At 40.2% G+C, this 24,583-nt stretch overlaps 1 protein-coding gene across 2 annotated transcripts in view; it reads right to left on the bottom strand.

Moving 5' to 3' along the window:
• Positions 1-23,939, bottom strand: part of larp7 (La ribonucleoprotein 7, transcriptional regulator) — a 36,120-nt gene extending 12,181 nt beyond the window's left edge. The window contains exons 1-10 of one of the 2 annotated variants that reach the window (XM_062449602.1): positions 23,817-23,939; positions 23,236-23,467; positions 12,678-12,778; positions 12,410-12,493; positions 5,730-5,894; positions 5,496-5,601; positions 4,696-4,989; positions 1,617-1,749; positions 455-600; positions 203-315 (exon numbers count right to left, since the gene is read on the bottom strand). In XM_062449602.1, coding sequence (XP_062305586.1) covers positions 203-315; positions 455-600; positions 1,617-1,749; positions 4,696-4,989; positions 5,496-5,601; positions 5,730-5,894; positions 12,410-12,493; positions 12,678-12,778; positions 23,236-23,452 — 1,359 coding nt within the window. In that variant the 5' untranslated portion in view covers positions 23,453-23,467; positions 23,817-23,939. The remainder of the gene's footprint in view (positions 1-202; positions 316-454; positions 601-1,616; positions 1,750-4,695; positions 4,990-5,495; positions 5,602-5,729; positions 5,895-12,409; positions 12,494-12,677; positions 12,779-23,235; positions 23,468-23,816) is intronic. The other variant, XM_062449603.1, reaches the window with a different exon arrangement.
• Positions 23,940-24,583: the final 644 nt, after the last annotated feature.

The raw sequence follows: 24,583 nt of genomic DNA, 5'->3' as shown, positions 1-24,583 counted from the left end.
AATATTATGTTTGAAAGCAAAAGCAAAGACCGATTTGGCAATTACCAGTTTCAAGTTATTTCAGAGGAAATTGTACATTCTTCGTTTTTTGTAGAGGGGTACCAAGAAATTTGGGCACGTCTGTATATAGAAATACATGTATATAATACACCTATTATATTATGTGTATTAAGGATTTTCGGTCGTCACATTGTCATTATACCTTTATACACTTTCTCCCAGGTAAAGGCATTGTGTGTGTTATCTTCACAATGACTCCAGACTCGAAGAGAGGCCCCTTTGGTTTGTCCTTAACAGCTTTTTCACTCTCATCAACTACAGGACAAAGACAAAACATTACAACATTTCTTAATTCTAGGTTCTAAATTTATCTTGAGATGATTTAGCCTAGACACAAATCTAGTTGTTGCATACAATGTAAAGAAAAAGAGAGATCGTCAGCCTCGGAACATACATGTCTGATCCTTCTGGAGAACGCTGTTTGCCTCCATTTGTTGTCGACCCCCCCTCTGGTGGATCTCGGTCATGCATTTCTTTAATGTTGACATACTCTGTTTTTGCAAGGTCAGATACTCCTGCTTAAGTGAAAGCCAGTCATGCCTTAATACAGACAACACGCGAGCGAGGGATAGATGGAAGAAAAAGCAAATAGTTAAATACAAAATAGAGGGTTGTTAATTATTTCCTCAGCTGGCCGTTTGTACACTTCACAAAAATAGGCTTGCTACTGCCGTTTCTATCCAACGCAACAAAGAGGGTGACTTGAACCTGTGATGTCTTCTTTGTTATCTGTCTATCTGCTGGCAAACTACCACTAAACTATACATATCCCCAATTATTATCATCCCCAATTATTATCATTGTCATTGCTATGACCATTTAGGTTTGCTCCCCTTGTCAGTCTTTGATTGTTACTACTGTTCTTTCTGATCTTGTTCCTTTGTGATTAAGTATTTTCCAAAATGTTTCAGCCCCCTATTTGTTCCAGTTTGTAACCATGTAGCATACCTGGGTTGCTGAGTGTTTTGTATTTTTTGAGTTAGTAATACATAACATTAAGACCACTGACAGGCAGGGCTTTCAAGCCTAACGCATTCCCGCAGCACTTTTCAGTTGAGGCGGCCGCCTAAGCAACACACGCCTGCCGCCTTAACTACAAAAAAAAAGACGGCAAACTTAGTATTTACCTGGAACCTTAATAAATATTACTATTTAAATACCGCTGGTAGTAAGTTGGTAACTACGGGAGATATATATATGGTAAATTATAATGTGTTATTGGGTAAATACCACTGCTACTAAGTAGGTAAAGACGGCCAAGCTCCAGCAGAATTACGAACAAAATACTCTACTATTACCCTGCAGTTACCTAAGGTTTATGTCGGTAACAGTCCACGTCTAATGAGAAGATAAGATAGTAGGCTACTTTACAATAAAATACCTTTTCAGATACATTTATCGATGATGGCCTCATTTACTTGGCTGGTAGGGGGGGGAGGGAGGGATCTCATTTACATCTTATAGTATTAGTACTACTTTACATAAGATGCAAAATATTTTAATACAATATTTATACAACCTAATTGGACACATGTGCTGTTGGTCGGCTTACTTACTTGGAAATAACTCTGAGCGGTGCTACCTCATCTCCCATCTTCAGTCTCTCCTTATTTTTATTTTTCCTTTTCCTTTTGGTTTTTAACAGAGAGTCTTCCCTCTTTTCCTCTTTATCACTTTTGACTACCATATCTGAGAATAAAGAAAGATGATAATAAAGCCTTTGCAGCACTAGGTCAGTCACTGCACATTGTTGAACACAACCTATACGTTTTACAATAAAAAAGTGAGATTTAAATCACAAAAGCCTACATTTACCATTCACTTAATGATAAATTTAGGCAACAATTCTGCAATGATCAAACACCCTTGGTTTTAAGTGATGAACCGAAACAACTACTACTGACAACACAAACAATCATGCAGATGTTGGTATAGATATCTCAGATATAAAATGGCAGGCCATTTGGCAAGGCACAACCTATATTCTCTCTCATATACATTTATTAATTGGTGTGTTTTAAGTTTCTGTGGCGAAAAGCGAAACTAGTTATCCAGTCAGAAACGTCAGGATGTTACGACCTCACACGACGCATGCGTTAATAATGTACATTAAATACAAGCTGTAATTCAATGGAGACCAACCCAGTGAACAAGGTTGAAGTAATTTTGCTACCTGCATAGCTAGCTACAGCTGACAAAAAAATACAGCTCAGGGGGGTAATTGCAAGAACAATAGCTGGCTACATCCGCTGGGTCTGACTTTTTTTGCTGATATTTTTCAGCCTTTTGTTAGCTAGCTGGCTAGTACCATTCCAGACCGCTTCCGGGCGGTGCTGTCTGTATAACCAGTGTACTACCACTCTATGACTGACTGGTAGTACTGCAAAACGACTAGACTAGCTAAACAACAAAAACTGCTAGATCGCATTTTACGACCATTTTTGAGACTGCGTTTTTTTATTTTTTTTTACAACTACTCACATGTGCAACCTCCAATTTGACAAGTTGAAAAACGAGGAGGGAGCGAGTCTGCCAGAGTTGGCCAACGTGTGTGAGGGGGGATGATTCGTGAGTGATTATTCAACTGACGTTATCTACACTCGTGTCTCGCTTGGGTGTCTTGCAAAGCGTGTGACGGGCAGCTAATATCTCATCTGCATTCAAGTTAAGAATCTGAAGATGAAGTTTAATTGGTTGTGTAACGTCGGATAGAACGGTAGACCGGTCACTGCATCAGCTCACAGCAGGCACATTCTACTGTGCAATAAGCGAGCATTTTGTAGAGAAATAAAAACATGTTGCGCCACAACAGTTATTTGCACTCCTGTAAGGAGTAGGAAAGATGGGAAAATACATATCTTTCTTTTGGCAGACAGCTGTGTGTGTGTCATTTATTCAAGTAGGCCTACAGGACAATACTTTTTGAACAGAAAATTAGCTGGTGAAGAGGTCTGTCCTTCAACCATTGATCAGTTAACAAACATTAAAGATAATGATTACTTTATTATTTCTATACTGTATGAAATGTTCTGAATATAATAAATAATGTTTGATCTATACCTTGCAATATTAAGCTCATGAGCAGATAACCAGGCAGGTAGCATTGGCTATCTTACAGCAACAAGTAGGCCTAGGAACAATCAATTATTTGAACAGCACAAACGCAAAATAAAGTTTGAACGTTGACGGGAGGCTGAGTGACGTGTGAAAAATAAAACGGTAATAACTAATAGCACAAATATTTCTTTTGACAGCACAAATCAGCACAAACGATTGCGACTATTTACAAATCAGCACAAACGATTGCGACTATTTACAATCAGTTTGGAGCAAGTGGGGGGCTGGTGACGTCATCGGCCATAATTAAATGTCTAATATAAAAAATACCACTGCAGCACAAAACAAAAATGTTAACGGCACAAACGAAGCACAAACGATTGAGACTATTTTGGGTTCATTCGGAATATGTGGGGGGGCTGAGTGACCTCAGTATGACCTATAAAACATTCTTTAATATCTAAAAAATGATAGCAGCACAAACGATTGAGACTATTTTGACGATGTTTTGCGTTGGGTGGGGGGGGTCTGTTACCTATTACCTAGCATATTGATTACTTGGTAAACTGAACTTGCCATGTTCATTTTAATACCAAGTTTATTTGTATACAGTAGACTAACTTTTTACAGCAGTGAGAGTAGGATGTATGAATGTCCACACAACAGTTGTATTATAAATGTTTGCATGCATGTCTGCTTATAACAAGGTAAATACAGTTAAATTGCCCCAAATTTTCCAGTTTATTCCTGTTAATTCCGGTATATTCCCGTTAAGTTCGGGAGCATACGCAAGCAAAATGGCCGCAATTTTGAGCCTTAAATTTGAAAAATCTAAAATAAGTATTTTTTATTTGTTGAGTACATAAAATAAATTGGCCTCTCCATGTGGTTATTTTATATAAAACCATTTTTTCATTGAACTTAAGGAAAATGCACCATATTGTGATATGAAGCTAAAATAGCTGAAATAAAACAGTACATTATCAGAAATGTGCTAATTATTGTTGTACTGCATAATATAAGTTAGCAAAAAGTATTGATTACATTTGAGAAAAATATTACTACATTAAAATAACTAATAATTAGACAAGCACAGTTGACAGTAACTACACTATATTAAAACCAAGTCACAGATGTTTGTGGAACTTGTGGACTGGGTTGCTTTTTTCCTCCCTTTCTACTTAGTGGACTTGACTGGAACATGTGTGACCTTCCACCGCAGACCAAATGATGATTGAACACGGTTCTGGCGTTTAGTGGAGAGGACTCCAGAGCACATCCACAGCAGGGCACTTAATGTGTTAGTCGGAATGCACTTTAAAACTGAAATTCCTACGAGGATGAGGTGGTGACGTTTTGATATTTTCAGTTCCCTTTCTAGGTTAGTCATGTCTATTTGTTAGGTAAGCCAGGGGGTGCCCTTGCTTAGCCTTCTCATTGTGGGGAGGCTCAGCAGCTCTCAGATTTTTCGTTTGTCACCAGCTCATAGTATTTGTTGTTCACTAAATCATACCCTAGTTTGGTGGCTGTAACAGGAACACACAACTATGGTAAGGCTCAACGTAATAAATTCTTTACCCTTCTCGTCTAACTCCTCTCTTTCCCACTGAGACTCCTCTTTCATTGTCCTCCTGATCTTTGATGGCAGGTCGTCCTGGACTTGGCTCTCCAAACTTCCTGATGATTGCGAGCGCCGTCTCTTTTTTTCCATAATTTGTGCAGGGAGCCTTTGTCTGCTGGCCATTTCCTCATCATTTATCATCTCTGTCATCTTCCCACTAGTCACCATTTCCTGTTCATTGACCTTAACTGATGTCTTTGCTTCAACCTTAGCACTAAACACAGACAACTTATTTGTTTGCTCTGCTTCACCTGCAACAGAGTGAAATAGAATGAGACAGGTAAAGATATGTTATATAAAGATATAGAAATCAGGGTTTCCCGCAGCACTTTGCAACTAAGGCGGCCGCCTAAGCAACACGCCTGCCGCCTTAGCTACATTGTCAAAAAATAAATAAAAAAACAGCGATATCCACCGTGGTACTCTGTCCCGTTTTCTCCCTTTCATTCCAAACCGTGACCAACGCCTCTCCCTTCTCTGCAGAACAAATTAATCGCACAAACTAGCCCCAGCCCCCCCCCCCCCCCCTGGTCTGACGGCAAAGCCCACCCTACCACCTTAACTAACACATTTTCTGCAGGGAAACCCTGTAAATGTTGAAGTGGTGCAGTTCAACTGACAGGGAAAGTAATGTACCATTACTGGGATGCACTGTACCATTAATCACCACATAAAATGGATGATTCCCATTGTACAAATATTTGCATCTACTTCCAGTTTTATGTACTCAACTTCTTCTATTCCACACTACACTAACCTTGTGTGACATTTTCAGTGTGTTCAAGGGGGATTTGCTTTCCATTCTTGGTTTTGGGAAAGATTCCAGGTTTCCTGGGAGCATCTTCAGGAGGATTATTTAGCATCTATTTGAGGATGAGGTTTCATATATTAATAAGAGACTTGTAGAAGGAACATTTACATTATAAAGATTTACTGCATATTTTAGTATTGATACATTAACTACTAATTGATAAAACGGATGTAATGTTACCTCTATAGCCTTCTGTGCTTGCTCTTCTGTTTCAAACTCGACAAAAGCAAAACCTTTCGACTGTCCAGAGGTCTTGTATTTTGGGATGCTGACATAAACCACATTCCCACATTTGCTGAAGACCCGCTCTATCCAGCCATGTTTGACATCCTTGGGCAGAAGTTCCTGTAATACATATAGTTTTGTTTACCATTATGCACTCAGTGAAGTTACCTATTTACAGATACACAACACTGAAAACAAGAAACAGGCAATACATGTTTTTAAGATTAATATCTCTATTAATGACAAAAATGTGTGTGTGTAAAATTACAATCGGTGTAGTTTCCCACACATCTAAAGAATCGGACATTCTACAAAGTTCATATTCTGCATACATCCTCTTTATAACCCAACGGAGTGCAGTGCCAGGATTGACGTTGTTTGGATAAGCAACAGGGGAAAAGAACATCCGAGTGTCACCTTTCAAAAGAGACCACCACCATGCATGTCCTCCAAATTGTTCAAGAACAGCTTTCAATTTAGTTTGGGTATGCTTTATTTAAAGATCCTGTAAAGTGGACCTGGAAACGAGCTTTAAGTTCGCCACACCACAGAATAATGTGTTATTAACTACCCATCCAAATTCGAATGAAAAAATAGACAAGTATGTTTAATTAGGCTTTGAAATCGTGAAAAAATCAGCAGTCTTCTCTGCTTGAGACTGGGGGGGCGTGTCGCCTGAAGGAGCTGAAGCTCCGCCCCTCGCTGCCTAGTGCCTACCTCCGACCCAGATAATGGACGTTATATCAAGCCGAACAAAACCGTATACAATTTGAATTTATTTGTTCAATGAGTGAAACATACAGATGCATATAAATGAAATGTTCCCCTGAGCTGTAACAGTAAAAATGGACACCAGAGACAGCAGACAGAGAGCTCTCCAACTAGGCTACTTCTAACACATTAGCTACCATTTCACCAAAACACCATCATTCTACACCGAGTAGCCTAATATCAATTTAGCGGTTTGCACTAACTCATAGCAGAGATACCTCTGGAAATGCTATCTAGTATAATTATAACAAGCACACAGAACTGAGTGATGAACTGCTGACGGCGGTGGATGATCCAGGTGCGACCGGAGGATGAACGGCCGGAGGGGCGATGCTCGGTACGGCTCCGCGCTGCAAGAGAAGCCGTGTGTTGGTGAACCCCGTCTGTCTCTGGTCCATGTTAAAACTGTCCGCCGTGAAATGGTCAGTGCAGAGGCGGCTGTTGGAGTTTATCCGAAGCTTTCCATGAGCGTGGCTCTTCACAAAATCTATCCACCTATTTTTCGTTTCATTATCAATAGGGAACTTAAATGGCGTTGCAGCGCAGCTGGAGTTCTTGCATCCAGGGAAGATGCAGTTGCGGGTGGTGGGAGACATCCTGAAGCAGCAGGAGGAGCCATTCAGTGATCTGGCGTAGATAGGGCGAAATGACGTAGATAGGGCATTTTTTGGCTCCGCCCATTAAAACCTGATCTGAAAACGGAAGAGAAACTGTTCTTCGGTTTAACTCCACATTTCAGTGTGACAAAGTTTTAGCGCTTTGCACATGCTTTCAGGAACTCATTTCACACGTATATAATGTACTTAGAAGCAAAACATGGAATTTACTTTACAGGATCTTTAAGCGTAGGTGAATTTGGCAGGATTGTCATAAGCATTCGCAATTAAATGAAACTAAGCGTAGCCTATATGAAAATAGAAATTCTGTTTTGTTATTTTAAAGCGAATTTGCGTTTAGGCTCCAACTGATATTCAGCTGCTTTCAAAAGGGGCTGGCTAGTTAACAAAACAATATAAAGTGGATATACTTTCAGTATCAGTTAATTTTGTTACATAAATGTGTTAACTGATGTCAAAACTGCCTAAGTAGCCTACCACGATTGAACTAATGCAATAAACAAAGGCATTCGTAATTAAATATAACAAAAGCAAGGAAAATATGGAAATTCTGTATCGTTATTTTGAAGTGAATTCGCGTTTAGGCTACAATCGATATTCAGCTGCTTTCAAAGGGGCTGGCTAGTAAACAGAAGACAATATGAAGTGGATTTACTTTCAGATATATAGATCAGTGAATTGTTGCATAAATGAATGTGTTTACTGATGTCAAAACTGCCAGCTCATTGCAAATGTACAAGCGCTGTACGGTGAATTAGGCCTACAATTATGACAATTGGCTCACCCATTGTGCATGTAATAACTTCTGTTGTGCTGGTAAGACAATTTAATTGAAGTTTACTTGAATTAACTTGAATTTGAAATGAACTTGAAATGAACTTGAATTTAATTCAAGTGCAGTGGGCACAGCACTATAGTTCCAGAAATATGTGTGTCACCAACATCATTGCGGGCACTGTGCCCCATCTATAATTCCAGGAATCTGTGTGTGTGCATGCCACCAATTTGATCACAGGCACTGTACACTATAGTTCAAGTAATCTGTATTTGAGTGTTTCACTGACAACTTAATCACGGGCACTGTGAACTAGTTTCATTAGTAAAGAAACCCCTTTGAAACAAGCTGATTCTAACAACGCTGTCAACTTGGCAGTATTTTAGCTGGAATTGCGATTCAAACATCGCAATTACATCTGCCCATTTCTTGCTGTATTGCAAAAAGTGTCCTGTGTTTCCTGTATCCATATAAATGTTCAAATTCTTACATTTGTTTGAGTTTCATCACATTTTATTTGTCCGGCCTACTGTGAGATTAAAATGACCAGTGATGGCTGGTGGCGATATTGGGTGGGTGGGCTACAAAAGTGTAGGCTATATTCATCTATAGTTCACGCTGCAGCAAATGCAGAATTATATCAGAGATACCAACTTACAACAAAATAAAATTATTAACTACACTTGCCGTTAGACAGTCCTTTCTTTCAAACCAACTTACACAAAACGTACTATTTTGTCATTTGTCCTTTTGTGGAATTTGGACATTTGGATGGTGTGTCAAGTCGCTTCACTTCTCATTTTTCAGAAAACAGAAGAGAAAGTCAATCAACCTCATTCAAAATGTTTTTTGTGAGGCTATTTGGTGTTGCTGCTCTAGGTGCCATCAACATTTTAAACAATCTGTTGCAAGGTTTTTTTAACAATAATTTTCTCCACTTTATTGTTAAAGATAGGGAGGGCTTAGCCCTGTTACCCCATGTATAACAACTGCCCCTGAAAATGACTGCAATGACATTAATGCAGAACACTAAAGCCTTGAAAACCCAATGTCCTCTACAACAAAAAAAGGGCTGATCACCCTAATGCGTTTTGCAGAGAAGGGAGACTGGCGTTGGTCACGGTTTGGAATGAAAGGGAGAGCGTAGTTAAGGTGGCAGGCGTGTGTCGCCTTAGCTGCAAAGTGCTGCGGGAAACCCTGATTATTTAACTTTTTCACTCCCTCAATATTTATCTTTGACACGGTCACAACAGAAGATGCCACTGGAGTAGTCAAGATGTTCGTATAAGAGAGTTTCTTCTTGTTTGCAGCACTGGCAGAGAACGCCACATTCTACTCTGGATGCTTTTTGAGGTGGTACATTAAATATGTTGTGTTGAACACCACCTTAAACAGGCTGTGTAATAGGTGCTACCGGCTACATCATTCAAAACGCCAAACACAGTAGCAATATGAAAACTGCCGCTATTGACAGCAGATTACGCCATCGATATGGTGAACTCAGATGTCCGTTGACCATTTTTGGGGGACTAACATGACCAAACAGTTCAGAGTGAACCAGACAATATCTGAGTCTCAATCAACACAGATGTTCAAAGATGTGCGAGTTCTCCCATTCTGTTCACATTATTTATGTGCCGTGGCGCATTTCAAGAGCGGCCCTCCACTCTGCCTCGCTTTAGATAGGTAGCTTCTTGACGGTTGAAGCCGCACAATTCACAGTGAAATATATATAAAACTAGAGAGGGTACAATTTCAGGGGAAATTGTAGGGTGTGCTTGCTTGCGTCGGTTGCACAGGGGTCCGTTTTTTAATGACATTTTTACAACTGATATTTCTGTATTTTATATAAAAATGCATACTTATTATTTATAAAGATTACATAGATTTAAAAGCATTTTTTTGCTGCTCATTTACAACTGAAAATACGAGTGAAGTGTAGAATGAAATGGATGTCTTCTCATTTCCCCTGCAAGAGGCAGCCTCATCGTTGAATCAAAATGAATAAATTTGGCAGACCGATGTACAAATTGACCTAATCTCTATGATTTAAACGTCCTTTTAAGTTTTTCCCTTCTCGTGATATTTTCATGCATTTAGCCTACTCATTGCATTCATTCATTAATAAAGGACCCCCTTTGAAGATTATTCTACGACGTTACCGGCAGTAGAAGATGGAATCGCGATTCAAACAGTACCATCTGCTAACTGAAAATATGCACCCCAAAACGTAAATAAGCTTGACATGTATTTAGTGGAAAATCGCTCATTCATAAAAAGCTCACTGGTAGCGATCATTGTCAGTAACAACGCAAAATGCGATATAGCCCTGTGTGGAGAAGCTGCCCCGGTAAATTGTACTACTACGGTACAGTACTAGACTAGCGTTACTGCTGTGTTCGTCTCGGTAGCGATTGCGTTGGTTGAATTGGATTTAACGTTCCGTTGTACGGTTTAGGCTGAAATTAATTATTTTCAGACTGACAAAGTTTAGGCTGTGGCAATGAAGTTCAGGTTAGTAGTTATATAGACTTTTGATTTAAGTAAGGGGAGTGCCGAACATGTTCTGTCGCCGTTTGACTTCCTACAGCTGTGTAGATGTTTTTGTAGTGTCTCGCGTAGGCTACAGCGTTGCAGTGATACACTGGATTGAAACCACAGGTAATGATAATTTCACCCACAAATCGTTTACTTGTAATCTAATGTCATAATAAATCCTACAACGAAAATGTATATGAGGAATGTTTATTTTAACGATTGAAAACAGATACATCATAGACCACTGTAGTATGTGTTGCCCGGGCAACACAGGCTAACGTCATGATGCTAATACTTCAGTGAAATAGTAGACTACTGTTTCCGAAAGTAGATGTACTTCCTTAATAATATCATCTTATATTGTACATTACACATCACAATTGTGTGTCATATCACAAAGTCAAATGAGTAAATAGTTATCACCCTGGCCTCTTTGCTTGTGGCGTTTCTGCAGCTGCCTTGCAGTAAAGCTATAGTTAGCCTAGCTATCCCCCAAGTTAACAGATGCGAAACGAATGTTCTGCCAAAGGTAGTCACGCGTGTTTTCGTGACGTTAGTGACGTAGTGACGTTAGTAACGTCAGTGACTGTGGCTAGCAAATTAGCCACCGTTAGCTTCACTTTTCGCCACAAAAACTTAACTTCAGCCTAAACCATGCAACGGAACGTAAATTCCAATAGAAGCAACTCAATCGCTACAAAGACAAAACTTTTGACACCTACTTTGTCTATGTAGGCCAAATATTGACTGAGTTTTAGGGGGGCAAAAAGAATAATAATAATATATATGTGAGAGAACAAAGGTTGTGCTCTCGCCGAAGGCTTGAGCACACCCAATAATTGAGGATGAACGTAATGAGTAAAGCTAAAAACCTTTTATCTATATCGCTCAAAACTGGTGTTTTAAGTGTATTAACTTTGTCAGAAGGCTACAGATTTTTGGGACCCATGAAGAGGTGATATTTGGGGACACCCCCCTCCCCAATTTTGGTTATGTCTGTTATTTAAACTATTTTTTTGTTTTTGAGCCCAGACATTTGGTTATGTCTGTTATTTAAACTATTTTTTTGTTTTTTGAGCCCACCCATTGGGGCCCTGGGTAGTCAGTCCCACTTTTCACCCCACTTCAACGACCCCTGGTTACAGCACAACAAATTAGGTTATAACAACAATGAACACTATCACCACAATAAAACCAGACAAAAAAAATAAATCAACTACATTTAGCCAATTTAGCATGCTCAAAAAAACTTTTACCTAGCGTACAAAATGAAAAATAATTCAACATAGGACAGGCAAAGTAGTTTAGAGTTGTTTGTTGATCTCACAAACTTGGCAATACAGCTACCGGGAAGAGCTCCTCGTCTTAAATGCTGTGGAGGACAGAACAAAACCTTTAACGGGCCTGGTGTAAATTGGCGCCACGTGGAAGGAGGAACAAAACACGCCACAGACACACCCGCACTTTTTTGTTTTATGCACTTTACTGCACTATAATTGTATATTTTTATGTGCAGTACCGGTCCTTGCACCCCCCCTAACGCCCCCACCCCCGGGAGAGCAAATTGGGGTGCCGCCCCCCCAACCACAACACGGACATATGACGTGGCGCGGTTGGCGCCCTTCGCTGGTAGTGCGGGAGGGTTAATTAATGGATGCACTTCGGAAAATGCCGCCCCCTCTTCATGCCGCCCTAGGCGGCTGCCTATGTCGCCTATAGGAAGGACCAGCCCTGCTTATGTGGTAGCATTTGTCAAAAATAAATGTACCTTTGGACAGAAAGTTATCTTGAATCCTGAACTAAACACGCAAACAAGCCATCAGTGGCCTATGCATCGGGGGGGGGGGGGGGGGGGGTTATATGAAACATTTCAGTTTTTCAAGTCAAATGGCTAGTTCTAAAATTGTAAAATGTAGTTGCCCTGAAATCTTTACCACATAGACTGTGCGAGTGTCAACATCTTTTGGATCATCTCCCAGTGGATCCTGTCTTCGAACTTTCGTTCCCTCCAGGTTAACCTAACATTTTTAAACAAATGAAGTGATATTTTAAAACTGCACCAAAAATTATAGATAATATATATATCTGGACCCATATCTTAAAATAAATGTGACTCGACAACATGAGTAGAATTGTTTCAGAAAACCTGAAAACCTGTATTTCAGAAATAAGGTTACAATTGTTAAACATTTCTACATTTACCTCAACTAATGATGAGTTTTTCAGCGCCCTTGCAATCAGCTTGCAGTCAGTTGACATCTTCTTCATTCGGTTGAAGGTGGTTAACACTGATAAATCTACATCTAAAATAAATATCACAAAATGTTTTTAGACAATATGTACATTTTCCACTGCAGAAATGTACAGTGCTACACTTAAGGAATAGGCAAGGATTCCAAACATCTTGAATATTTGGGTACTGTTAGGTTTTTGACACAGGCATGAGAATGACAATTTGTCTTTCACTTTCATGAAAAACGACAATGACAACACTTGGCTTCAACAGGATGGTTCACAATTTACTTTAGTCCATGTTTTTTTACGCTATTTAACACACGCAGCGTATTCGTTCAGCTTCATTTCCTTTTCCTGCTCTCCCTCAATCTGTCTCACACACGGCACACACACACAGCCCCCCTCCCCTCTGTGCACACCGCGTCTGTCTCCATGAAAACGAGATCATCCCTGGAAGCTTGGCCTACTTGGTGCAGAAAAGATGGCTGCCGAAATTCAAGTTCACAAAAGTTTGGCATCTCGTGAACACCTTCATACACAATCATACATTAAAAAAGTGTAATAAAAAATATTTTGTATTCTAAATACAATGTTGTCAGTGTGTTATTGTTGGAGCACCGACCCGACCCTTAGCAAACAAGTGATTGCGCCTTCTTTAGAAAGTTAACTAGTCGCAAGTTGCGGTAAAATGCAGTTGGCTACATATAGTGTCAAAACACTATGTAGCAGCTGTGAATCAAATAAACGTATTATAAATAATGCTGTCATTTTTTTACTCTTACGCCTGGGACACACAGCCTGCGAAGCGCCTTGAAGCGCCTTGATCGGCTACGACTGGCTCAAAGCTGTTCACACCAGACGCGCATTTCTCCGCGCCGGTCACCAAGCCTTTCAGCTACTCTGAGCTTTCCTTTACGCTGACATGGTACATAAACATGGCATTGGCTATATCCCAGCAATGGGCCTCATTCACCAAATGTTCTTAAGAACCAATTTGTTCTTAAATCCCACTTGCGCAGTTTTCACAAAGATTCTAGCATTCATCAATGTTTTCTTATTTGGGATTTGTTCTTAGGTAAGAACAGAATTTACGCACAGCCAAGACCACTCTTACACACATTTAAGAGCTGACATGTTTGCACAAAATAAGTAGTTATACTGTTTTCATCCGTTGTAATTTAAAATGTAATATTTCTCTCCTTTATAATTTTGCAACTAATAATTTACATTATTTTACACAATGTTTGTTATAATAAATACACACTACACAGTGTTTCCCCTACCATTATATTAGGGGGGCGCCCCGCCCCCCCAACGGCACCTCCCTCCCCCCCTGGAAGGTCAAGTAAAAAATATATATATACATTTTATATATAGCGCCCGATCACAAAATAAGTCCTTTCCTATAAAACAGGTGTATAGCTTGCTCTTTTATTAAACAAACTAAATGGTCTTATGTTATTTATCTTATTTACACGACGGAATGTCATTTCTGTCTCCCCCCCCCCCCCCCAAAGCTGTAAACCTAGGGGAAACACTGCTACACTTAAGCTCATTTGTAAAGCACTTTGAATTGCCATTGTGTATGAATTGTGCTATGCCTATATAAATAAACTAGCCTTGCTTTGCCTTCAATTCACATCAATTATGTTAACGGGGAACCTTGCATTCAATAATAAGTGACTTATTGCGGTATTTATAGTCCCAAAGTAGGCTTATTCCACACACTAGGACAACATCACACAATGGCGTATTTATTGCTGCAATTTTGCAGATCGTGCCCTGAGGAGGGAACGCATCTTCCATGACCATACCAATTTATTTGCAGAGTGACAAGTACCTGTTGGGACACTTTAGGCTACCAAGAGCAGTCCTCATGGATATTTGGAACAGTCAACTGTCTTCTAGGCTGTGTTTTGAAATATGTTTTTTTTTTTGAGCTGTCAGTTAAACGCGTTATTAACGGCGTTAACGCAAACCCATTTTAACAGCGTAAATTTTGGCAAACTTTGTAGTTTTTTTTCACATGCTGTTGCAACAATTACTGACATTAGAAAAACTACAACACCACATCGGATCTTGCTAGACCGGAAACAAAACAACAGGCACGCCACACACACTTGTTTGGGCTTGCGAGTCGGCTAAAGAGTAGTAGGCTAACGTTACGTTTTGAGTGGATGGCGAGCGCGAGACGCCGAAATGGATGCCAATAAGATTCTAAATGGAAAGTTAACTTTTAAAAAGTTGCCAAATGGTTACATTGACAAGACCAAAGTGATGTGTGTTTTGTCGTTGTGAACCATCATCGCAGCACGTCCAGTCTGAAATACCACTTGATGGCCAAGCACACAGCGCTTCCAGGCGCTTCGCAGCAGATTGCAGCCAGTGTGTCCCAGGCATTACACTGAATGTTTGCTGCTTCAATCCATATGAGTATTGAAAAGTATTTTCTGCGACTGAAACATTTTGTATAGGGTGTTAAATGTGTAGATTTTGGTTTAGGCGTTTGTGAAGGTGTGAATCATTTTTGGTTAATATTGGTCCGTGATATTTCTGTTAAAAACTAAACATGTCCCGCTTTCTGTATTTATTCAAGAAATTATGTATCTTATCCTGTACTATACACGATATAGCCTACCTACAAAAAGCATCCAAAGTTGATGTCAAATTATGAGATGGAAATAAATATGAGTGAGGGGTTGCCTAACCTATAATTTCTATTGCTGGGAAAATTGTTAAAGATCCTGTAAAGTGGAATTGAAAACGAGTTTTAAGTTCATCACACCACAGAAGAATGTGATGTTAACTATCCATCCAAATTCGAATGGAAAAAAAAAACACCGTCAAGTATGGCTTTGAAATCGTGAGAAAATCAGCAGTCTTCTCTGCTATAAACTGGGGGGGGCGTGTCGCCTGAAGGAGCTGAAGCTCTGCCTCCTTGAATTTAACAACAGCAACACTAGCTAAATCAATTGCAGACATCAGAACAGACCTACCTGCAGTCTCTGAGTGTTTTATGTGTTAGTTACTTTGTCTTTGCATCGTACCAGCTGAGTAACAGAATTCAACCGTCTGATCTGACGTAGATAGCGAAACGTCTGTGACGTAGATCGGTCGGGTTTTGGCTCCGCCTATACAAAACCTGAGCTGAAAACGGAAGAGAAACTGTTCAACGGTCTAACTCCACATCAGTGCGACAAATGACCGCGCTTTGCACATGCTTTCAGGAACTAATTTCACACATATATAATGTACTGAGAAGCAAATCATGGAATTTGCTATACATGATCTTTAAGTTTACTTACGAGTCCCCCCATTTGTGCGTCATGTCCGACCGTGCTGCTATCAATTACCAACGTCAACACAGCTGATACAGCTCTGCAGCTAGCTAGCCAACCTACTATCGGAATACACACTGCTAGCTTACTCCTATGTTCGTCAAGACATCTTAGAATGTCAAAGCTCTAATCAGCAGAAGATTGTCTGTGGCGACAGCTACTTTCTAATCCTCAATATCCATTCATTCATTCCTATTGGCCATATTTTTCCACAAAATATCTGAGCTCCGACGAATTAGATTTTCAATTTTGCCTGTTTTGTGCCCCACTGCCATTTTTGTTTCATTTTGCCTGTTTTGTTTTTTGCGATCATTTCATGGAGAGGCAGTGAGCAAGAAACTTTTGGGCTTTAGCCTATATTTGAGCTGTAAAGTCAACCAATCAGCCTGTAGCCATGTGAAAGTCCCAACCGGGGGAGTACAAGCGACAGTGCAGAATAAACCTCTTGCAAATTTATCGACGGAAAAATACCACCAAGGCATCATAATACGTATCGTAATAAAGTTAGGAACCGAAATGAGCCCACAATTCACAGCATTGTGACATGAAACACGAGGGTTACCAGGGGAAGCCCGTAATGAGAAAAGATCCCGGCAAAGCCACCTCATAACACAAGAAGAAGAACGGTAAACAAGCATGCATGGAAGGAGCAACCAACCCTAACGTAAACATAATTAGAAATACAAGTTAACATGTAAGCTCACTGATGCTTAATATAGCCAGAACTGTGTGTAGGTTGTCCTTTGATGATAAATTCCAAATATGATTTTCAGATTTGATCCAACTTTACAATTTTGACAGTATGCAGCAAAGTGCTGACCTATTCCAAATTATAGTATTTTGAGCCCTTGCATCCTCTTGCACTTACTACAGGCAGGGTAAGCAACCCTGGTCCTCTGTCCTGCATGTTTTAGATGTTTCCATGCTCCAGCACACCTGATTCAAATGAATGGTCATTACCCGGCTTCCACAGAGCTTGATAACAACACATTCATTTGAATCAGGTGTGCTGGAGCATGGAAACATCATGGAAACACCCCCCCCCCTGCCCACATGCACCCTGTGAAATAGCCCTGTGAACAAATTACAGGTTTTCTCCCTTTTATGGTATGCTCATGAATAGGGATGAGTATTGATAAGATTTTAACGATTCCGACTCCTTTTCAATTCCTGCTTATCGATTCGATTCCTTATCGATTCTCTTATCGATGTTCCCCTCTACAGCCAACTAGGTCTGTGCGTCCTGCACCCCCCCACACACACTCGTTCTAAACGAATTTCTCAAACTGGCTTTGACTGGCTCTGAAATGAGCTAATACCTTCCACCTCTAGGCCTCTTCAGGCCTCTGTTTTCAAAACAAAATCTAGTCGGAGATAGAAACTTTCAGTTTCCTTGTGTTCAAGCTTCTATTACTCAACACCAGTAGGACTTACAGGGGTCCTAACAACAGGGGAAATAACTTCAGTGTCACCTTTCAAAAGAGACCATTTACATGCATGTACTCCAAATGGTTCAACAACAGCTTTCAATGTACTTTGGGTATGTTGTTTAGGCGTTTTCAGTCACATTTAACAGGACTATTCAAAGGTTAAACAATTAAAATGCTAAGTTTCGCTAAAAATCGATATGCTCAGTTTAATAATGCGACACGCGAACGTTTGCTGATAACACACGCCGCCCCGATAACGTGAAATGATCACTAAGATCAATACTAATGGGAGACGAATGCCGGAGCTAAAATGTATGCTTCAAACGAGGGGACAGAAGATAACTTGATCGACTACACACAATAAAGGCACATTTCTTCACACAGTAACAAGTGGTTGTGATCACTTTAGCTCTACCTTAGAGATGAAGCGCGAACGTTAGCTGTGCTGCTGCATGCATCGAACACATGACATTCCAGTAACGTCATTCCATGCTGTGTGTTCAAATGCTTCTTCATAATGTAGTATTTCCTCCCTTCGACGAAATAGACTTTTTACATGCGTTACAAGTGGCGTTGTTGTCATTTTGTCGTGTGAAATACAACCAAACTTTAGAACGCTTCTTCCTAGTTGCCATGTTTGCTGCATGCACAAACTTTTATAGTTTATTTAGACAGACGTTGGCGTGTCCCATTATTAAACTGAGCATATCAATTTTTAAACTTAGCATTTTAATTGTTTAACGGCACAGAGAATCGTTAACAGAATCGTTAAGGAATTTTGCTAACGATTCCAAGGAATCGATTCACTGGGAACCGGTTCTAAACAAGAACCGGTTCTCGATACCCATCCCTACTCATGAATATATAGATGAGCTGCGTGCTGATTAGTTGGTTTACGACGAGTGAAGCTGCGGAGCAAAGACGCAACACGGCCAACGCTCACTGAAACATCGAAGATGGAGACTTGAAATAAAAACTTACAAATCTATTTTGTTTACACAACACTGTTTTCAACAGTGACTAGATATAATTTGAAATTATTACGTTAGTTGTTTCCACTTCTGTTGTCGAAACAAACAGGATCGACTTAGGTGGGTAACGTTGGGTAACGTGAAGAACAATACTTGGAATGCTGAAGCAGCATCCCAACAATAAACTGCTTAAGTATTGTAGATCTTGTAGTATTAATTTTTACATGCAGTTACACATTGTCGGTTAAAAACAAGAAAGTGGCTGGTAAAAACATTGAGTGGCCGGTAGATTTTGAAATCCACAGTGGCCGGTGGACAAAATGTTTTATTTCCATCCCTGATAGAGGACCCGCCAGCCTTTTTAAGATTGCAAGTTTGGGAAAACTTCTGTTTCCCATTCAGTTACAGTAGTACAGGCGAGAGTGGCGGATAAGACGAGCAGTGTGTCGGCGTTGTTCAGCAGTTGTGGGCAGTGACGTGCAGTCTGGGTAGACAAGGTAGGCACTGCCTACCCTGCCAAAATTCTAACGTAAAAATGTTTATTATATCATTTTATTTAATAAACTTGTATTTTTACTGTTTATTCTATGCAATATGTGTTTTATTCCAATTGTTTAAACGTTACGATGACAAATGTAGCAGTTACGCATAATCAAATAAAAAAAATTGTAGAATAAGCAGTGCTTTTACTGTACGTTCACTGCAGACGACAAGCGAAAAACTCACTTGTAAAAGCTACGGCCTTGCTCTAAGCGTAATCCCCGCAAAATTCAAGTCAAAATGACAGCAGCGGTGTCTGCCGAAATTTAGGAATTTCTCCAAGCTCGATTTTAATCACAAAAATGAGTTAAGAGCAAGAGGGAGGTCTACGCCAGAAAATTATTTTTATTTGTTTTTGTATTGGGTAAACACAACAATGGTTCGTTGTGAACCTTTGGGTTATGTGACCCGAAGGCAGCACAAGGGTTAATCAGATAGTGTGGCATTCAATACACGACCAGCACTACCCCCCCCCCCCCCCCTCTTCGACCCGACAAAGTGTCCTCTTTTTCACAAACTCAAATCTGGTCACCCTAATAAAACCATTGAGAAATGGTCCCCTAAATAACCTTACCAACATGCCAATTTTCATCATATCCAATTTTTTATCCTTATCCCACCAGGATTTATTCGCATTGAAGGGAGGAATCTCCCTTGTTTTAACAAAAAAGATTGAAAGCTGTCTGCAGTACCGCTCTCGGCCTCTACGCAACTTCGGCGCTCTCACGCTTGCCAGGCATAGACAGTAGAAGAAAGCACATGCAGCGATTGACTGGTTGGGCAACCCTGGATAAAGGACTGTTAACGGTGTGTTTTTCGCCTGGAAGTCTCTAGAAATCTAGCACCTTATTTAACGAATTTAAAGAGTGAAAGAGTTCACAGACACCAGAATGAACGTGTTCACAGTATCGTTCATCAGGCAGTAATACAGTACGTTCACCAAAATTATGAACCAATTCATGAACTTTCGTTCAATGAACGCATAGCGCAGGCGCAACACCGGATTTAACCCCTACTGGAGAGAGTTGTGGGAGACGACGATGATTGGTCAAAGTTGCGGGAAAATTGCGGTGATTGGTTAAAATTGCAACGTCGCGCTGAATTTGCGGGGAATCGTTGAATTCGCGTGAATTGGTGCGATCGCGAATTCGTGGAGGGTCAAATAAATGCTTTGCAGTGGCCCGATTGGGACAGTGAGTTGCTAGTTTTACTGTGCCGACGTTACTTTCTCCTGGCCCCGGGCCATCATTATTGTCGAGCCCTGCTACCACTAACGCTAGCGCCACCAATGGGTCAAAGTTGGAGGTGCGTTTATGCACTTAACTTTTTAACCATATGACCACTTTTTGAAAATGAGGTATCATTATCAGGGCTCGACATTAACTTTTTGAGGCACTTGTCCTTTGGACAAGTACATCAACGTTTCACTTGCCCATGCACAAAAGTCACTTGTCCGGGTAAAGATTTATCATTTTATTTAAAAAAAAAACATTATGTTGACGTTTCTAGCTAGCTAGCGTCGGCAGCTGTGTACATAGCAAGCATTTGTATCGGTTAAATGTACATAGTTAAATATCAGCTCATATTCAACTGTAAAGTAGGCTATACACCTTGTAATACAGGGCTGCCAAAGCTCACGCATTGGCCGTGAGACACGCAATTCAACCAGTTCACACGCTCTCACGCCAAACCTTGTACTTCTCACGCTAAGAAGGCAACGCCAACCAAGTAGTCCTACCAACGTTGTAAACAGTAATGGACGAGGCACAGGCAGAAGGAGTGAAGCAACATAGACGCACGAACACCCGTGAAAGCTCTTCTCGGGGCTATTTATCTTATTTTAGATACAGTATAAATTTAGCTAGCTTGCAAAAACTGAGGATAGCCTACCGAAGTAGAGTTAGCCAAATGTTGTAGCGATGCTAGCTAATGTTAGTTTCTTATCTGTATAAAATTTCACTGGGACTTAAGCGCTGCATGATTTACTGGAATTATTATGAAATGTTATGTTCTACTTGCCATTTTCTTACTTGAGCAAGTCACAGTATTTCAAAGCCCTGATAGTGTAACTGAGACGACACAGTAAATAATTCCTCTTTCAAGTAATAAGCCCCCGTTCAAGTGTTGAGCATGAAATTAGATGCATGGTCTGTAGAGATATTGGGACGAAGCCACTTCTTTTGTGTTTTGCTAATGCAGAATTCGGTCAAATAAAAATCGGTAAAATAGACATAATGAGTGGAAACATAACGTTAAACATAACGTGAAGTAACATGGCATTTTATTTTGTTTGAGTTTTAACTTGTCCAGTGGGGCAAGTAAATTTATCTTCCACTTGCCCTACAAAAAAATTCCACTTGTCCCGGACAAGCGGACAAGCCTTAATGTCGAGCCCAGAATCATTGGAATCCAACTTAGTCAAATTAGTTGAATCACAGGTAATAAGGGGAGTCAGGTGGCTGAGCGGTTAGAGAATTGGGCTAGTAATCAGAAGGTTGCTGGTTTGATTCCCGGCCATGCAAAATGACATTGTGGCCCTTGGGCAAGGCACTTCACCCTACTTGTCTCGGGGGAATGTCCCTGTACTTACTGTAAGTCGCTCTGCAGGGCTCAACATTAAGATTTTTTTATTTTATTTTTTACTTACTGGCCCCAAGACAATTTTTACTGGCCCCCCCTCCAAAAGTTGTAATTTATCATTGTTACAACAAAACCAAAGACTTATAAGTTGTGTTATTCTGTTGACATGTTTAACCATTTATTAAACACATCCTGGATATAAAAAGAACAAAAATGAAATCACATTTCTAGTGATAAAAAATAAAAAAGGTAATAGTCAGCAAAACAATTGACTTTTAACCTCAAACGTGACGTGCTCTCTTCCCTGCTGACAGCCATCTCTGCATAACTCTGGCTGAAACTGAAACCTCTGGTCCCTCAATGCTAATATATAAAAGCTTCCATAGCATTTCATCAGTATGATACTAAGTACCCAAGTCGACACCAATCTTCTGCTGCAGTTCAATAGCCTGGGGGAACGAGGCGAACGGCTGACCCGTCTTAATTACGTGATATGCCGTTGTTATAAATCGTGCAATAACACGATGGGCATCTACATTTAAATTCCTGACCAGCATGGTTAACGGCCTGGAAGATGGATTGTCAACCATCCGCTTAGGTGTCACGCAAACCAGGTGCTGTCTGCTAGCATGGCTGGTCAGGTATTGTTTATTTTTTATAAATTGTCGGTGCCTCTGTAAAATGTAAAAATATCCACTTGTGTCTGCTTTAGACGGGAACATACGACAGACGACACAGTGCATCTTCGTTCCATAAAAAAAGTTGCTTCCGTTTGAGCTCGTAGCTCTACTTTGCTGCCATCTTCACTTTATTGTCTCGCGCCAGTTGTTAACCCTTGTGTTCTCCTCGGGTCGTTCTGACCCATCAGTCATTGTGACCCACCGTCGTATTGCGACAACTTTACCGCATACAAAAACAAAGTGAAGCATTTTCTTTTAACCGTCGGGCTGTCTCAGACCCCCCACATTGCGATGGTTAAAAGAAAAGTATTTTTATTTGTTTTTGTATTGGGTAAAATTGGGTAAACACAATGATGGTTCGTTATGAACCTTTGGGTCATGTGACCCGAAGGCAGCACGAGGGTTAAAAAATGTATGGAGATTAGAGAATTACAATTTGACAACCACTCGTCACTCCTCAACTCTTGATTTGCCAAATGTGCGCCCCACGAGCTGCAAAGTTATTTATGCATTTAGCAGATAGCAAAACATATGAAGGATGTTAACTTTTACAATGCGGATTTTTTTCCAATCAATAATTTGCAGTGGCCCGATCGGGCCAGTGAGTTGCTAGTTTAACTGTCCCGACGTTACTTTTTACTGGCCCGGGCCATCGTTATTGTCGAGCCCTGCTCTGGATAAGAGCGTCTGCTAAATGTAAATGTAATAAAATTGCATTTATTTAGACTTTAAATTCTTCCCTAATTGTACGTGTGTTTTGAAGTTGTCCAGCAATTCTGGACAGCATACTTCCCCTGCACATGGCTACAGCGTTTTGAATTGATTTGGCTGCCAATCAAACATAGTCAAAGACAAAGTGAGTGCCTTGTAAAACCGATACGTTAGCGCTTGACTGTGTTTGATTAACTATTTGTTCCAATTTCTCATGAAGTTGCTAAGATATCGAGGTGATACTTAAAATTGTTACGGTTACTGTGTAAACTTACATCCATCTCTTGAATCTTCAATCAGCTGTTTTAGAAACCGGTCCTTGTGCAGGTTTACATCCCCAAACCAGAATTCAACTTGTTTCTTTATATCTGAAAGGAGCTGTTTCACTCGAGACCTCTTCTTCTTCTCATTTTCTCTGTTCTTGCTGCAAGGGTCAATGGAACAACGCTCCCCTGCGACAGCACTCATAACCTCCTCCGCAGAGTCGATCATTAATGTGCCTACGTACTGTAATCACATAGCAAAGTTAACATATAGTCTAGACTAGCTCTAACATTGACAAAACGCTGACTAAAAACAAAGACGTATGATCGATATGCCAAATTTGAGCATTGGTTTAGCCAGGAAACAGCCAATTACTACCTATCTAGATAAAACTAAGGCTCTAGCAACAGCTAGCTCTATCTAGCTAGACAGTAGGCTAAACAACGGCAAACTAGCTAAAGCTACAGTGGCTACTAGTTCGCTAACAAATGTTAAGGCATTAACACTGGGTATTCCGGCCACGTTGTGAGATCATTGTTAGACTATAACAAGTAGTTACAAGCACTCACAAAACATTTAGCTTGCTATGTACCTTGTCTTGTGTGAAGTCAAAATCCCTCGAAGCATGTGAAGCTAGCTAGCTAACCATTGCTAACAGTTTACCAGAGAATGTTTAATAGGGCTTAAACAGTACCCGGAACTCTCTCCTCAGGCCCCTCTTTTCAGGTGTAGAGAAGGTATTACCAGTATTACCGCCATCGCTGGTCGGAGGATATTGTAGTTTTTTTTTTTTTTTTTTATTGCTCGAAAAAGTACAAAGTATACAGATAATAGTACACAGATCAGTATACAAGTGTATAAACAACTGACATTTAAAAAAAAGACAACAATAAGATTGCCAGGGGTATTACAAGACAATCAGAATCAGAATTCGGTTTATTCGCCATGTATGTTATACAAACACGGAATTTACTGTGGCAGGGAGGTGCAAAACACTAAACATATACAGATCTGAAATTAAGTAAAAGTACAAAAGTTTAACTATTTCTAAGAACTAAACAATCTAAGAATACAACAATTTAAATATAAAATACAATATATATAAAAATAAGAATAGAATGAGCAGCGTGAATGGTCAACATAGAGGGAGTCAGGTGGCTGAGCGGTTAGAGAATCGGTTAGAGAATCGGGCTAGTAACCAGAAGGTCGCTGGTTCGATTCCCGGCCATGCCACATGACGTTGTGTCCTTGGGCATGGCACTTCACCCTACTTGCCTCGGGGGAATGTCCCTGTACTTACTGTAAGTCGCTCTGGATAAGAGCGTCTGCTAAATGACTAAATGTAATGTAAATGTAGTG

The sequence above is a fragment of the Osmerus eperlanus genome, chromosome 23, assembly GCF_963692335.1.
Source record: "Osmerus eperlanus chromosome 23, fOsmEpe2.1, whole genome shotgun sequence".
Lineage (NCBI taxonomy): Eukaryota > Metazoa > Chordata > Actinopteri > Osmeriformes > Osmeridae > Osmerus > Osmerus eperlanus.
This window is presented reverse-complemented; position numbering and strand designations above follow the sequence as displayed.